Below are 18,072 nucleotides of genomic sequence, written 5' to 3'. Positions count from 1 at the left end.
TAGGTTATGTGGGTAGTTATCCACTTGAATGATAATATTGAACATCCTATAAGCAGTAGCACCTCAGTTTATGAGTAACTTTGGAAATGTCTTTTAGCTCGCAAATTCTCATCAATTCTCCTGAAATCAAATACTGTACTTCTTATGCATGAGGCCCAAGATGCTCGAGGCTTATCACACAGACGAAAGACTTTTTGTGTCTCATGGATTATAAAGAGACCTCTCTGGTGCTGCTAAAAGACCAATTTAAAATATCGCTGCTTAACTATGGCAAAGCTATCTGGTTCAGCCAAGGAATTCATGGGCTTTTAGAGCAACCTAGGTCATCTTATTGAGTGCTGATTTGTTACTAGGATATAGAAATCTGTCCTCATGATTTGGTCTACTTGTTTCCTCTTTGCAGGGAATAATGACAATCCTTGTGATTCTATAGCTTCAGCTCTGTGTTTTCTTCAGAGTTGTCATTACAATGTAAATGCCTCTGGTAAATGTTTGGACTTTCTGACTTTTGAAGGCATAATGGACACTTTTTGCAGTGAGGACTGCTAAAGTAAAAATTATTCCAACATTTAACATCATTTCAGGATCTCTGGGTATTTTTTCTTAAAATTATGTCTTGGTTTTCAAATGTTATGGATAGATTCATGCTTATGAGGGAATTTTAAGGTGTGTATTCCTTTTAACATCTTATAGTAGAATGTTAATGGAAACTTAACTCTAGAAGTATTGATTAATTTGCTATTTTATATCTATCGAACAACAATGGGCTAGACCAGGGGTGGGGAACCCTTGTTTGGATGAAGGCCATCTTGCAATTCCTCAATGCTCCTTGAGGCTGCATAGAATTTTGTTGGTTATTTTGTCCTCCAAGTAATTTATTAGTAATCAAAAGAAAGTGACAGGTTTATAAAAATCTAAAGCATTACAATTTCAAATATTTGAATTAAGTACTTTTTATACAAGTAATCAGTAAATGAATTATATTGAAAACTAAATTTTAAAATATTTCATTCAAGTTTGGGTAGTTTTCAAACTACTGTAAGTAAATGAATAATAAATATTGAAAGCAAACCATTTTCAAATTACTTTAGTTAAGCAAGTAGGTTCTTTGTATTGAAGTGATAAATAAAATAATATTAATCTTTTGGAAAAGATAGCTTATAAATATCAATAATATAACCTTTTCAAATATTTTATATTACCAAGTAGGTACTTTTTAAACAATCACATCTCATAAAAATGCAACATCCTAGTAAAAAATAGTATCTGTTTAAACACACTTAGCTGTTTTCATTAAAAAAGAAAATCAATTATTTGCTTTCTTAAGATGTTCAATAAATCCCTAGTTTTTATCCATCATAGCTGGAACACCATCAGTGCATAACTTATTATAATAAGGAAGTAAAATTTAGTCCTCCTTTGTGACATTGCATATTGAAGGTGTTAAAATGTCTGTTCCTCTTGTCCTTGCATTAAGGTTACCTAAGGGAAGCTGTTTTTCATACAATCAAAACTCATCAGTGAAAGCACATATAAAATATTTTTATGCCAAAAATCTGGAACCTGTTGTCATCTTAAACTAACATAGATCACAGTGAGGAGATGGACAAAACAGGAAGTCTCTCGTCCATCATACGTTAAATCACTCACCCACTGCAATTAGCAGTTTTTCTTTATCAGCTACAACAGCTGTTGCAGCTGACAAGGAAAAATTGCTAGTTGTATTAAGTTAGGATTCATTGAATTCAAGGAAAAATTGCTTCCATTCTCTGAACACAACTTTCCTATTGTCTGTATGTACATATTTGTATGTGTGTACATACATTAGAATGATTTCAAACACACAATATTCAGTGTCAAAGCAGAAATATACTACACATACTGTACATATATCAAAGGCCGTAGAAGGCCGCACGTGATGCTCCAGAAGGCCATATACGGCCTTGAGGCCGCAGGTTCCCTATCCCTGGGCTAGACATACTGGAACATGGGGCTATGGTGAAAACTTGTACATTTTGCAAGCATATCAATTAGACATCTGTTGCTGAAAATGAAATACTTAATTTTTTAGGTCTTTAATATGCACAGCTATATAGAGAGGCCAATGTTTGGCTATTTAGTTTTACTGGGCAGAAAGAAAGCAAATGGAATAAAGGGGATAAATACATCTTTTAAACTTTTGTCTTGGGAAGAGGTCATTATTGCCACACAGTAGTTGTATTGCAGTTCTTCTCTGTGTGTTTGAGTATGTTCTTTGTGATTCTAAAGAAACCTTTGTTTGCAGACCTTTTTATTTTAATTCATTATCTACTCATATCATGAATGGTACAGTATTTATTGTACTGTCACATTCCATGTCAGTATTGTGTGGCAGTAGGAAAATGTTGGTCACTGGGAAAACTTTTATATACTGTAAGTTGTTGCTGTGAATTTTACAGTTATGATTTGCTTTCCTTAGGATAATTACCACTCTCTCTCAATCCAGATCAGTTTGGTAGTCATATTACAAGTCCTGTTAAGGGTCATTGTTGGAATTGCTTTTTGGGTCTCATATTTTTTATGAAAGAACTAATGATTCATTCAGGATGGTGAGGCAGCTAGTTAAGCCACAATGGCATGTGTTGGCTGTTGCTAGATTGGTGTTATCACAGTGCAAGGGAAAAATTTGTGTTGTGCACTACTGTTGTTAATTAAGGAACTGGCAGGTTTGATAGAAAACCTATGTCAAAAACATTAGTGTGTACAGTGCAACAATCTATTACTTTTATTGTATTCCAGTAATGATTGTTTAGGTCTCATAGTTAGATTACCCCAAATTTAAATAAATTTATCTTTAAAGGGAACTACTGTTTATGTACTGTAAAAGTACAATATTTTTCAACCTTGAACTATGAGTTCAGTATTTCCTGTACTATTATAAAGATATAATGTAATAACTCAGTATTTCCTGTACTATGATAAAGATGTAATATAATTTCTTTAATTTTTTTGGATGTAAAAAACTTTTTTTGCAGCCTCCAAAAGCAAAAGCAGTGGGAGGAGTAGCAGTAGTCATCGATGTGGTGCTTGTGAGGCTTGCTATCAACGTGAAGATTGTGGTCGGTGTGAGAATTGCAAGGATATGGCAAAGTTTGGAGGACCTCATAAACTTCGACAAAAGTGCAAGAAGAGGCAGTGCCACAACTTTGTAAGTTATTAGCATTGTTTCTAAAACTATTTCTACGATATGTTTATATTATTTTTAATGCTATATCAATGAAAATTTTTATTAATATTTTTAACATTGGCATTCCCATCTAGAAAGTTAGACGTAATTTGAGAGCTGTTCGTCGTCTAGTTTTGCTGTTCTAAGTGTTAGAATTTTTTTTTCAATTATGAATACAGGTATAGTGAATTCCCATCTGGGAGCTAGCATCTCATTTCGTATTACAAAATGGCATTCCAATTGCTTTTGGCTTTGAAGTACTGTACAGTAATTACAGGGAGAAGTTTTCTGTAATATTCTGGTACAGTATTCATTTTTTTTATAGGTTCAGTTGGCTCAAAAAAACAAAAACAACAACAGTAGCATTAAGAAGCACCATGAATATAAGATGGAAAAGCCTGCGAACTCTCTCCCACGACCTATGGATTTTGTTGGCGACCATGTGACAGTTTTGAAAGACAAGAATGAGATTAGTGATGAGGAGTTGTGGGAACCGAAAAAATCTAAAGAAGTTCCACCCTTCCTGGATCGTAACAAAAACAAGGAGAAAGAGAGCAAGGCCCACATCCAGAAGGTAAGTGAATAGCTTACATAAGCAAGCTAAAAGTAACTCCATCAGCATCACTGAGTGTATTGTCTCATTGAATTTAAAATGCTGATGACATCTGGGTTCAGTGGTTGAAGTTTATCTCAAGGTATGATATAGCATTTATTGTGTTATACCTTCAAGAAGGTGTTCATCTATTTGCTCATTGATGAGGTTATCAGTAGTTTTGGATTTGCAACAGTCTACTTTTTGCTGTTAAAAGAAATATAAATTTACTAAACTCAAAAGGAATGGTACTAACAATATATTAAAAGGATAACAGATTATTTTTTGCAAGTAATCCAGCATGACACTCCTTGCTGCGGAGAAATTGTCATTATTATTATTATTATTATTTAAAAAAAAAGAGAAGCAGAAGCTACTGTTGTTTGGGAAAACTATAATCCTGTTGGCAAAGACATTCATGCTGGTAAGCCTTCCAATGTGGAGGTTATGGTCTGAAATTAATCCTTTATTCTTATTTCATATATTTGTATGTAAATGAATTGACCTCTTCTACTATTAGGGGCCGCTACTCAGTCCCCATCAAAACAATGTTATTTTGGGGTCATTTTAAACTTGGTATACATTTTATTTTTTAAAGAGGTTTTCATAATTTATAAACCATTTTAAAGATAATTAAAAAGAAAATAGGTGTTTTCTTATCAAGCCTCATTTTTCATGTTTTTTTTTCCAAACCTACTAGCATTAATAGTAAAGATAGCTATTTTTCTTATATAAGTTTTTATAATTTTCTAAAACCCTTATAAACTTTTTAGAGCATAAAATTTCTTATTTCTTCATGTTTTAATGGCAAATATTGGTCAACAAATAAAAGTCGTTCAATTTTTCTTTGAAAATTTCATGTTTTGGGAAAACAGCCATCAGTTTTTTTTTATAGAAATTGTCTGATTACTTTATTATGGTTAAGTATGGGCTTTTAGCAGTAATTATACCTCATCACTAGGGATCATAAGGAAAGGATCATCATATTTCAGGGTTATTTACTAAACAGGGATGAGCCCCATCCCTCAAATCCAGAACTATGTACGTTACATGTCGGAAATGCCTGCACGGGTAAGATGATGCTAGCACACTATGTCCTCGTTAGCGTATTTTCTGGGCAAATTTTATGCCATAGTTCTATTTGGTAACTGTCCCTGACACTGCATTTTTTATCATGACCATAACATAAATATTGTAAGCATATGAACGAGCAAACAGAAATATGATGAATATAACTTGGAAAAATGGGCAACAAAAGTTTAGCTTACGATGATATAAAAAACATTATTAATGGGAAACTAATATGAATATCGGTATCTCAAACTCGAGGAGAAAGTGAATAAATGGTCAGAAAATGGTTGCATAAGGGACCGGTTGCGCTTACGTAAATATAAGAAAGGTATGTTTTATTGATAAAATTGTTTTCCTTTAAAACAATATTTGGAGCATGAATTATAGACAATCTCTAAGCCAAAATTGCAGTAATCTGAATTTCCAAAATTCCAAGCAGAGGTCATGAGTCGTGCCCATATCCCTCTTTATGTTTTCACTCGCCTAGGTGTAGATATTGGAGTATTTCAGACTTCAGTCGTCACTCTAGTTTACTAGCTTCATGATCTTTACCGAAAACCTCCAGAATTATATTAAGTATTTCTTTCACCTTTGGTAAAGTTCCAAGTACTCGACATATACTGTATTATACTTTTATGTTAAAATTTTGTTCTTATACATGTAGCCTTATGCTACTTTCAGTGTAGAATATAGCAGCATGTGATATTGATGGGATAGTTATTTTTTACTTAGATCAATATTGACAGAGAACTGCTTTAGTTATGCAGTAACTTATGGCTTCGTTGCTACTCCCAAGCTCATCTTTCTCCTTTAAAGAGTTTATCATCATTGGAGTGAGATTGGTTCCTTTGCTGGCAGTTTGCTGTTTATTCTTCTGCGTACAGTGTTTGATTTTGATTGCTGAACGAATTAGGTCCATACATAAAGGAGTTTGTCAATGTCAGAACTGGATTAATGTTAAGAGCAACCAGTACCTGGAACACCTTTTGTTGTTGTGCATGACAAATGGTTAACACTGAATCAACCTTTATGAGAGTGCTGATGCGGCATAGTGCTGGAACATGACCAGCTTTCAACCCACAAATATTTAGAGTATTTGACACGTCAAGTTTCATCCTAGAGTCTATTTAAGTAATTTTAACCCTTTTACCCACAGGCTATTTGGAAATTTCCAACCATTAACCCCCAGGGGTTATTTTTTTTCAAGCACATTTTGCAGTATATTTTTTTTAAATTGCTCTAACAGCCTTAATTTTCAATATTAAACTTAGCCGGTGATTATATAAGCTGCAACTCTGTTGCTCGACAGAAAACTCTACGTTAAAAATCCGCCAGCGATCGCAATGCAGGTAGGGGGTGTACTTCAACAGCGCCATCTGTCGTGCAGGTACTCAGTACTCAATGTAAACACAGAACTCAATTTTCTCTCTGTCGGGCTACCGGCAAGACCTACTAATTCGCTGTTACTAACTGGATTTGTTTTCACAACTATTTGGTGAAGTACACTATTCTAGTTTTGAGCTTTCGCTATGCAGGTGTTTTATCTTCATCTCAAAACTTGAACTCGTTTTGGATAGAATTAATTATGGTGACAAAGAGAGTATGGACTCTCTTTCACTTTTAAATGGCCGACCCTTCCCTTAGACGGAAGTGTGTTTAGGTTTTTAGTAATTTTGCTTAACACGTTATAGATCTATATATTTTATATCTCTCCGCCTTTATTAGGCCTCTTCGATTAACTTTCCATTTATTATAAACATATAAAAATAAATTTTTATGTTTTGTTTATATGCGACCTTTCCTGATAGTAGGCGGTCCTAACTTGGAACCGAAGTTAATCAACGTTGAGCCCGTTATATCGTATTTAGCCTTTAAAGAATTTAAAACTTTTTAAATGTAATGTTTTATGAAAGAATTTCTTTGATAGTCTTCGTACTGTTTTCAAAGATGAACTAACGTTTAGACTACGCAGTTGTTGACGTTCAGGACGTTCAACATGCGCTCTATCGTTACGATAGAGAGAGAGTGTATCACGGTTTCACTTTGCAGTAAGAGTAAATCGATTCTGACGTTTTGTTCATTCTTTCTTAGCTTAAATGTTTTAAATTCTAAATTAAAGGAACTTTTTATTTGGAAAACCTTTCAGTTTTTTCCTTTAGTCAAATAACATGTTTTTTTGACGATATATAATTGGGCTCTTCTCTTCTCTTAGGTGCGAAATCAAGAGAGAAAGAGAGAGAGAGATAGAGACGGAGGGAGAGAGAGGAGAGAAAACGTTCCGTTCAAGCGGGTAACGTTGTTCTCGTGTTACTCTCGTCCCTAGTCTCTGTACGGGGAGGAAGGTAAAACGTTTCTAGGTTTTTATTCTTGTCCCCAGGCTATGTGCGGTGAGAGATTGAAAACGTAGTTTATATGAACTAGCGTTTAGTCTCTTTCCCAGCCACTGAATTTTTTATCTTAATATATGTTTTCTGTTTTTTTGCTAGTATTAATGAGCTGCATTTTACGACTGATTTCGCAATTACTACCTTTTAATGAAGGGTAGAATTGCGTGTTTCAGGTAGAAATCAGTAAAAGTTTCGATTTCAGTGAAATAAGTGCAAAACAGAAAATCGATAAAGTGATATGCGCAAAGTGTTACAGTGTTGCGTCCGAGGGTTCGTCTGTTCGTGCCTGTCGTTCACCTAGTCCGGGACCTCTTGCAAGCTCCCAAGCCCAGGGGAGAAGTAATGTCGAACGACTTGTGGGTTCGAGAGGCCTTGATCAACGAACAGACGTTTTCCCTCTGTGGTTTCGGGCGTATCTACCCAAGATCGCCCCACCCACTCTAAGACGAGAGAGCCCATTTATTCCTCGTCTGCGGAAGAGGTTTCTCGTAAGAAACCATGGACCAAGGTCTCGCGGCTTATTAAGCGCAAGTCGGTCCCTTCCGCGCAAGTCCAACGGCCCAGTTGTAGCCACTGGGTCAGTTCGGACTCGCTGCAGTCTTCCGACGACTGCTCACCTCCTAAGAGAGGCAAAGCGGTACCGCATCAGGCAGTCACACCGTCTGTTGCCGCACCTGCTCCTGTAGACCCTAAGTGGTCTTTGCTGCAGACCATGCAGTCTCAGTTAACGTCATTGATGCAGGACTTTCGTGCGGAGAAGGTTGACACTGCACACAGGTCAACTTCTCAGAGGGATGGTAAACGGTTCCGCCTCAGTCGCTAACCCTGTCTGTTGCCACACCTGCTCCCGTAGACCCTAAATGGGCTTTGCTGCAAGACATGCAGTCCAAGCTTGCGTCCTTGATAGAGGACTTAAATGCGGAGAAGAACCTTCTGGCCAACAACCTTCCAACCGGTCGGTTGTGCGCCCTGTTGACGCTGAGGTAACCTACTCGCGTCTGCCAGTTGAGGTGGTTCCTCCTTCTGGCCAACAACCTTCCAACCGGTCGGTTGTGCGCCCTGTTGACGCTGAGGTAACCTACTCGCGTCTGCCAGTTGAGGTGGTTCCTCCACCGATGCGACCCAGTGTGGGTTGCCAGCCGCACGTTGACGTTAAGCGACGCTCGGAGGTGGTTGTTGACGTTCAGGACGTTCAACAACCAGCAGAGGTGACTTGTTGTGACGCAGTGCGTCAACCTCAGCAACCCGGTAGGGTGTTGACTGCACAACCCAGACGGTCTAGACAGTTTCGGGTTGACGCTGTACTTCCTCGCGCACCCATGGTTGTTGACAGTTCACAGACTGTGCAGCAGTTCCATGATATTGCGTCCGGCTCCGTCACGCATCCACCAGTGCGACCGGATTCAGCGAGTCAGACGTTGCCTACTCCGTTGCCGTTTCCTCATCAGTTTCGGATGAGGAACCCTCTGATGAGGACGTTGCTGAACAAGACGATCAGCCCCCAGCCCTGCTATCCATCCAGAAGATGCTGAAGAAGGAACGCTGCTCAGTCAGGCTGTGGATGAGTCTGGTAGGGACACTGTCATCCGTGGATCAATTACACTAGGAAGTCTACACCTCCGTCCTCTTCTATACCATCTAGCTTTTCACTGGAAAAAGGACAAGACGCTAGAAGCGGTCTCGATCCCGGTTTCCGGAAAGATAAAGTCTTGTCTGACTTGGTGAAAGGACTATATCAACCTAAGAGAGGGTCTTCCCCTGACTGTTCAGACTCCCAACAACGTTCTCTTCTCGGACGCATCGGACGTAGGCTGGGGTGCGACATTAGACGGTCGGGAATGCTCGGGATTATGGAACTCGATTCAAAGGACAATGCATTTCAACTGCAAGGAGCTACTGGCAGTACGTCTGGCCTGGAAAAGCTTCAGGTCTCTCCTTCAAAGCAAAGTGGTGGAGGTGAACTCGGACAACACCACGGCTTTGGCGTACATCTCCTAGCAAGGAGGGACCTACTCTCTGACGTTGTACGAGATCGCAAGGGACCTCCTCACCTGGTCAAAAGGTCTAGACATATCACTAGTAACGAGGTTCATCCAAGGCAACTTGAATGTCATGGCAGATTGTCTCAGTCGGAAGGGACAAATAATTCCAACAGAATGGACCCTCCACAAGGATGTATGCAAGAGACTTTGGGCCACCTGGGGCCAGCCAACCATAGATCTCTTCGCAACCTCGATGACCAAGAGGCTCCCAATATTTTGCTCACCAATCCCGGACCCAGCAGCAGTTCATATAGATGCCTTTCTCCTAGATTGGTCACATCTAGATCTATATGCATTCCCTCCGTTCAAGATTGTCAACAAGGTACTGCAGAAGTTCGCCTCTCACGAAGGGACAAGGTTGACGCTAGTTGCTTCCCTCTGGCCCGCGAGAGAATGGTTCACCGAGGTACTTCGATGGCTAGTAGACGTTCCCAGAACACTTCCCCCAAGGGTGGACCTTCTACGTCAGCCACGCGTAAAGAAGGTACACCAAGGCCTCCACGCTCTTCGTCTGACTGCCTTCAGACTATCGAAAGACTCTCGAGAGCTAGAGGCTTTTCGAAGGAGGCAGCCAGAGCGATTGCTAGAGCAAGGAGAACATCCACCCTTAGAGTCTACCAATCGAAGTGGGAAATCTTCCGAAACTGGTGCAAGTCAGTATCCGTATCCTCGACCAGTACCTCTGTAACTCAAATAGCTGACTTCCTCTTATATCTGAGGAAAGAACGATCTCTTTCAGCTCCCTCTATCAAGGGTTACAGAAGCATGTTGGCATCAGTCTTCCGTCACAGAGGCTTAGATCTTTCCAACAATAAAGATCTACAGGACCTCCTTAAGTCTTTTGAGACCACGAAGGAGCGTCGTTTGGTTACACCTGGTTGGAATTTAGACGTGGTACTAAGATTCCTTATGTCAGACAGGTTCGAACCGCTACAATCAGCCTCCCTGAAAGATCTCACCTTAAAGACTCTTTTCCTGGTATGCTTAGCCACAGCTAAAAGAGTCAGTGAGATTCATGCCTTCAGCTAGAACATCGGATTCTCATCCGAAACGGCTACATGTTCTACAACTTGGTTTTCTAGCCAAAAACGAGCTGCCTTCTCGGCCTTGGCCAATATCGTTCGATATTCCAAACTTATCGTATGGTTGGAAATGAACTAGAAAGAGTCTTATGCCCTGTAAGAGCTCTTAAGTTCTATTTAAAACGAACTAAACCTTTACGAGGCCCGTCTGAAGCTTTATGGTGTTCAGTTAAGAAACCATCTTTGCCTAGTCAAAGAATGCTTTATCCTATTTTATCAGACTGTTAACCCTGGATAGGTACGGTGGGTCGTACGCGACCCCGAGCGTCAAAAAAAAAAGAGGTTTTTCTCACGTGACTCACCCCCGTGACTGAATTTGTGGGTGATCGACCTGCAGGAGGTGTCTCCCCTACACGCTCTAGTAGTGTCCAGATGTGCATTGCTGTAGCTGTACTCCTTCCCCGATTTCTGAGACGCGTCGGGGTTGAGCGCGACCGAGTTTACCCTTCTAAGGTAATTTGCATAATTATCAAAGTTATTACGTATTATGAAATTGCCGTAGAATGGTAAAACTTGTATAGGTTATCAGTTGTGGAAAGTCTTGGTGGATTGTTTGGCTACCATGTGCATGATTTTTTTTTTAGTTAAAATGTCGTTCATCACCACGAGGACCATTTTACCGCGAGTGCCCCTTTTTCAATTTTTTTCATTTTTTTGCCAAGTCATTTTTCCGTAAGATATTGCCAAATAGTGTCGTGAAACTTTTGCTTGTTTAGTGTTGGAAAGTGTGTCTAGATGATCTGGCTACCCATGCGTGACTTTGTTTTTGTCAGATACGACGTAGTTATTGGTATATTGGGTATTTAACTGCGGTTGCCAATTTCTGTTTTTTTTTCAATATTTGTAAAAATTTTTACGTAGTAATGAATTGCCATATATTATTCATTTTTTTTTCATGTTTATGTGTTAGAAAGTGTGCCTTGATGGTTGGGCTAACACGTGCATGTCTTTTTTTTTTATCTGAGATGCCGTATATTAGAATGTTGGGCATTTTACCGCGAGTGCCCCTTTTTAATTTTTTTTAATTTTTTTGCCAAGTCATTTTTCCGTAAGATATTGCCAAATAGTGTCGTAAAACTTTAGCTTTTTTAGTGTTGGAAAGTGTGTCTAGATGATCTGGCTACCCATGCGTGACTTTGTTTTTGTCAGATACGACGTATTTATTGGTATATTGGGTATTTAACTGCGGTTGCCAATTTCTGTTTTTTTTCAATATTTGTAAAAATTTACTACGTAGTAAGGAATTGCCGTATATTATTGATTTTTTTTCATGTTTATGTGTTAGAAAGTGTGCCTTGATGGTTGGGCTAACACGTGCATGTCTTTTTTTTTATCTGAGATGCCGTATATTAGAATGTTGGGCATTTTTCCGCGAGTGCCCCTTTTTATTTGTTTTGCATTTTTTTGCTTAGTCATGTTACCGTAAGGAATTGGCAAGTAGTGTCGCAAAACTTATATTTTTATAGTGTTGGAAAGTGTTTCTAGATGATCTGGCTACCCATGCCTATCTTTTTTTTAGCCAGATATGGCGTATATATAGGTATGTGTTCGATTTTCCGGTGATTGCCATTTTTTCGTTTTTTCCCAATTCTTTCAAAATTACTACGTACTAAGGAACTATCACAGAGTAATGATTCATTTATATGTTTATTTGTCGGAAAATGTGCCTTGATGGTTTGCCTAGCACGTGGCTGAAATTTTTTTTTCTGAAATGCCGTATATTAGAATGGCCATTTTTCCGCGAGTGCCCCCTTTTATTTGTTTTGCATTTTTTTTGCTTAGTCATGTTACCGTAAGGAATTGGCAAGTAGTGTCGCAAAACTTATAATTTTATAGTGTTGGAAAGTGTTTCTAGATGATCTGGCTACCCATGCCTATCTTTTTTTTTTAGCCAGATATGGCGTATATATAGGTATGTGTTCGATTTTCCTGTGATTGCCATTTTTTCATTTTTTCCCATTTCTTTCAAAATTACTACGTACAGTACTAAGGAACTATCACAGAGTAATGATTCATTTAGATGTTTATTTGTCGGATAATGTGCCTTGATGGTTTGCCTAGCACGTGGCTGAATTTTTTTTTTCTGAAATGCCGTATATTAGAATGTTAGCCATTTTTCCGCGAGTGCCCCTTTTTATTTGTTTTGCATTTTTTTGCTTAGTCATGTTACCGTAAGGAATTGGCAAGTAGTGTCGCAAAACTTATATTTTAATAGTGTTGGAAAGTGTTTCTAGATGATCTGGCTACCCATGCCTATCTTTTTTTTAGCCAGATATGGCGTATATATAGGTATCTGTTCGATTTTCCGGTGATTGCCATTTTTTCGTTTTTTCCCATTTCTTTCAAAATTACTACGTACTAAGGAACTATCACAGAGTAATGATTCCTCTAGATGTTTATTTGTCGGAAAATTTTGTTTACTTCTTTTTTGATTGAATATCATCAAATTTTTTTAGCTAAAATATTATATTGTTTCACATTTTTGTTTTTTTTTCGATTTTATTTCCCTTCAAAAAAATTTTTTTGGGTCAGAATTTTAATTTTATAGCCGTAAAATAATCGACAATTATCCAGCAACCCACCATACAATTTTTATGCATATCCAATAATAATTAGATTAGTAAATAACACCTTGAAATTGACATACCCTTCCTACATTTCAAGTGGCAGATTAGGGAGTCTGATTCAGTGTGGTTGGCGGCCATTTTGTGGACATATCTGAAGCGTAAGTTGCCCTATCTATATATATTCTTGTTCCCTATAGAATTTGTGATATTTTGGTATATTTTTACCTGCATAAATATCATATTATATATTAAATATATGTATTTTTTTACGAAATTTCTAAGTACTCAAAAAATTACCTTTAGATATGGCCCCTGATATAAATGTAATTTACAAAATAAAGAAGATTTTTTTACATATTTCTATTTTAGGATGACATATGTTTATTCCCTAAAAAAATTAGCCACTTCCTATTTCATTTGGGTACCCAAAAAAATTCATGAAATTTGGACAAATTTTTTGGCCAAAAAAAGTTCCCCTTTTTTTCTCATTTCAGATCTTAACCTCCATGGGTCTGACTTCATCCAAAATACATCAAGATGTGTCCTAAACATTCAAGAATCAATTCCTAAAAGGATTTGTAAATATATGTATAAACTTTTTTTTATGAATTTTTGTCAGGTCTTTTTTTTTCTAAATTTTTTAAAATATTTATAATAAATAGTTTTTCTGCAGATGAGTAGTATTTATCTTTACAGTTGTTTTAAGCATTCATTGAAGTTTTTTTTGGCAAAAGAAAAAAAGAGGTTACTGCAAAAACTGATTTTTCAAGAATTTTTTTTGGCGTCGGGGTCGTTCGCGTCCGAGTATACCCTTAAAGGGGTGTCCGAGGAGCGTACCTATCCAGGGTTAATACGAGAAGCTCATTCCCATCTGAATGAGGAAGACCAAGCTTTGCTGAAGGTAAGGACACACGAAGTTAGAGCTGTCGCAACTTCCGTGGCCTTTAAACAAAATAGATCTCTGCAAAGTATAATCGACGCAACCTATTGGAAAAGCAAGTCAGTGTTCGCGTCTTTTTATCTTAAGAATGTCCAGTCTCTTTACGAGAACTGCTATTCTCTGGGACCATTCGTAGCAACGAGTGTAGTAGTGGGTGAGGGCTCAACCACTACAATTCCCTAATTCCATAACCTTTTTAATCTTTCTCTTGAAATGTTTTATTATTGTTTTTGGGTTGTCCGGAAGGCTAAGAAGCCTTTCGCATCCTACTTGATTTGGAGGGTGGTCAAAGTCATTTCTTGAGAAGCGCCTAGATTAGAGGTTTTGATGAGGTCCTGTTGTATGGGTTGCAACCCTTGATACTTCAGCTCCTAGGGGTCGCTCAGCATCCTAAGAGGATCGCGAGGCTCCGTAAGGAAGACGTACTTAAAAAGGCAGAGTAATTGTTCAAGTCGACTTCCTTACCAGGTACTTATTTATTTTATGTTTGTTATTTTGAATAACTGCTAAAATGAAATAAAAAATCCTTAGCTCATAATAATGTAAACAATTATTGCTGGTCTCTACCCACCCCCCTGGGTGTGAATCAGCTTATATAATCACCGGCTAAGTTTAATATTGAAAAATGTTATTTTTATAATAAAATAAATTTTTGAATATACTTACCCGGTGATTATATATTAAAGGACCCTCCCTTCCTCCCCAATAGAGACCCAGTGGACCGAGGAGAAAATTGAGTTCTGTGTTTACATTGAGTACTGAGTACCTGCACGACAGATGGCGCTGTTGAAGTACACCCCCTACCTGCATTGCGATCGCTGGCGTATTTTGAACGTAGAGTTTTCTGTCGAGCAACAGAGTTGCAGCTTATATAATCACCGGGTAAGTATATTCAAAAATTTATTTTATTATAAAAATAACATTTTTCATCATAGAGAGGTCAGGTTGGTCTCATTCTCTTGGAAAATGCCTGAAGTTTCTCAAAAAATTATCAAAAATATGCAAAAAAAATTTAAATAGCAGTTTTTTGCAAGGACGTATCGGTACGTCCATGGGGGTAAAGGGATGAGTTTTGTGAAACGTACCAGTACTGTACGTCCTTTGGGGGTAAAAGGGTTAAACAAATCCAATTAAGAAAATACGTTGGATTCTCGAACATATCATATTAAGTAAAAGCGAACCACGTAAGGCAATCTTTAAAGAAAATCAGTGGTCAGGTAAAACTATCTGTGAATAATGATTATCTTGAAATAACATCACCTCTTCCTTTCCTCCTGTGCATTCTGCCTTGATAGTGTGCAATTTCCAAAAATGAGATCATGGAGGTTATAGTAAATTAATATTTCTTTAGAATATGATTTTTAAAGATTGTTCAAAGGAAGCATGGCAGTGTTATTTAGACAGAAGACAGGAATAAAAGGATCATATACTCATGACAAATATATTGCTGTGTATCTCGGGGGCAAATGTATTACTGTACATCTCAAAATGTATTACTGTGTATCTCATAAAAAATTTTTGAGGGAAATTTAAACAAGCTCATTGCAGTATTTTGTCTTTTCTTTGACAGCGTAAAGAACAGAACATAGTTTCAAAAAAGAGAAAAGGTCGGCATGATCAGCCTTCTTCAGATTCGGATTCGGATGGAGGATGGCCAAGAGGAGAAAATAGCGTTAATAAACAGTGTTTTGGACCACAGTGTGTAAAACCTTGTCGTCCCAGCAGCAAATACTGCAGCGAGGAATGTGGTTTAAAGTTAGCTGAGGGTAGAATATTCTCGGTAATTAAATGTTTCCTGTTTTGTTTTCCTTTTATACACAAATAAATTGCTTTTTATTATTAATAGTTTTGGAGTACTTTAAGTAACATAATCATAGTTCTGTTTTGTATGATATAAAATCAATTTATTAAAGAATTGCTTGTATTTTATACCAAGGTCCTGCCACAGCGAATTCAAGAATGGAAGATGAGTGAATGTGAGGCTGAAAAACTTGACATTAGACAGTTAGAAAAAATAAGAAGGCAACAACTTGAAGCTCGAGAAGTATTACAGCAACTGGATCACCGACATTTGGTATGGTTATATTTTTTTTTATAATTTTATCAGTAATTGTTTGTGGGTACCAGCAGAGATTATCATGTATTCCCATGTGACTGTTTCCTCTCTGTGGACCTGAACAATTGTTGGTGAGGTTAGGTACCAGACACTAGGAAAAGCTGAAAAACTACAGATAACTCCTACACCCTTAATTACACTCTTAGACCTCCTATATCATTATATAACAAGAAAATATATGTGTCAGCCTTGGAGAAAAGAAAAAAGTACAGTAATAGTATTTATAGTTTCTGTATGTAACTCTAAATACAGGAAACCATCTGTAATTATATAACACCAAGCACTTTTATATAGAAGTATCAATTTCAACATACTCCCTGCTGATATTTTTCTATTAAGGCCTGTTCTGTATTTGTGCAATTTATTAAGTACCAATAGATATTACTTTATGAAATTCCAGGGCCTTTATCTGAATATCAAATACGCAAATAGTAAGGCCGGGCCATTTCTTCCTTTGATCACAAAGCACTTTATGAAAGTGATTTTTTGTGTCTTTGAATTGGTCACACTTGCTTGTCTTTAGGGTATTTTATGAATTGACCAACAGTTTCTAATAAGGGTTGAACACTAAGGTTTGAATATTTTGTCAATTGTTCCATCTTCAAGCAACAAATATCAAGTTTTGGAACTAATTCCTTGTGTAGAAGTTTATCAAATAAGATCCAACTTATTTTGATTTTAAGGACAATCAATTCCTGTAAATTCTATAAAAATCAAGAATATTATTGTCCAGTGATATTATCTTATACTGAAATAATAATCAGCTTAAATTTCTGGATGGGCCAAGTGTTTGTCTAGAACCTTTTTATTACTATTTTCTGGCACTCTCTCTTGATTGGCTCTATGCCACATCCATATTTACATATCAGAGTAATTGCTTTTCAATCTCCCTTCTCTCTTTTTTTTTTTTTTGTACGAACTACTCTACTTACAGTTGTACGAAGTGATATTAATCACTGGATCCTTATATTTGTGCATTTACCTGACAATTGGTTTATTGAAATTGATATTTATATATGTGATAAGTAGAAAGTGTTTGGAAATGTTGTTTGCATTTTACTCTAGGTATTATTTATCTGTTTTGGTGACAGAAATTCTCTTTTTGGGAAGAGTTTTATGAGGCATGGTTATTTAAACATATAATTTTCAATATTAAACTTAGCCGGTGATTATATAAGCTGCAACTCTGTTGCTCGACAGAAAACTCTACGTTCAAAATACGCCAGCGATCGCTACGCAGGTAGGGGGTGTACATCAACAGCGCCATCTGTCGAGCAGGTACTCAGTACTCAATGTAAACACAGAACCAATTTTCTCTCTGTCGGGCTACCGGCAAGACCTACTAATTCGCTGTTACTAACTGGATTTGTTTTCACAACTATTTGGTGAAGTACACTATTCTAGTTTTGAGCTTTCGCTATGCAGGTGTTTTATCTTCATCTCAAAACTTGAACTCGTTTTGGATAGATTTAATTATGGTGACAAAGAGAGTATGGACTCTCTTTCACTTTTAAATGGCCGACCCTTCCCTTAGACGGAAGTGTGTTTAGGTTTTTAGTAATTTTGCTTAACACGTTATAGATCTATACATTTTATATCTCTCCGCCTTTAGTAGGCCTCTTCGATTAACTTTCCATTTATTATAAACATATAAAAATAAATTTTTATGTTTTGTTTATATGCGACCTTTCCTGATAGTAGGCGGTCCTAACTTGGAACCGAAGTTAATCAACGTTGAGCCCGTTATATCGTATTTAGCCTTTAAAGAATTTAAAACTTTTTAAATTTAATGTTTTATGAAAGAATTTCTTTGATAGTCTTCGTACTGTTTTCAAAGATGAACTACGTTTAGTTTTTTAGACTACGCAGTTGTTTACGTTCAGGACGTTCAACTTGCGCTCTATCGTTACGATAGAGAGAGAGTGTATCACGGTTTCACTTTGCAGTAAGAGTAAATCGATTCTGACGTTTTGTTCTTTCTTTCTTAGCTTAAATGTTTTAAATTCTAAATTAAAGGAACTTTTTATTTGGAAAACCTTTCAGTTTTTTCCTTTAGTCAAATAACATGTT

At 37.2% G+C, this 18,072-nt stretch overlaps 1 protein-coding gene across 2 annotated transcripts in view; it reads left to right on the top strand.

The window, feature by feature from the left end:
• LOC137658565 (CXXC-type zinc finger protein 1-like) overlaps positions 1-18,072 on the top strand; it is a 57,051-nt gene that overhangs the window by 19,624 nt on the left and 19,355 nt on the right. For both annotated transcript variants that reach the window (XM_068393460.1, XM_068393458.1), the window contains exons 5-8: positions 3,015-3,187; positions 3,531-3,779; positions 15,457-15,666; positions 15,823-15,960. In XM_068393460.1, coding sequence (XP_068249561.1) covers positions 3,015-3,187; positions 3,531-3,779; positions 15,457-15,666; positions 15,823-15,960 — 770 coding nt within the window. The remainder of the gene's footprint in view (positions 1-3,014; positions 3,188-3,530; positions 3,780-15,456; positions 15,667-15,822; positions 15,961-18,072) is intronic.

Source organism: Palaemon carinicauda, chromosome 19 (genome assembly GCF_036898095.1).
Source record: "Palaemon carinicauda isolate YSFRI2023 chromosome 19, ASM3689809v2, whole genome shotgun sequence".
In the NCBI taxonomy this organism is placed as follows: Eukaryota; Metazoa; Arthropoda; class Malacostraca; order Decapoda; family Palaemonidae; genus Palaemon; species Palaemon carinicauda.
The sequence above is the reverse complement of the archived record's forward strand: the minus strand, read 5'-3'. Positions and strand labels throughout refer to the sequence as shown.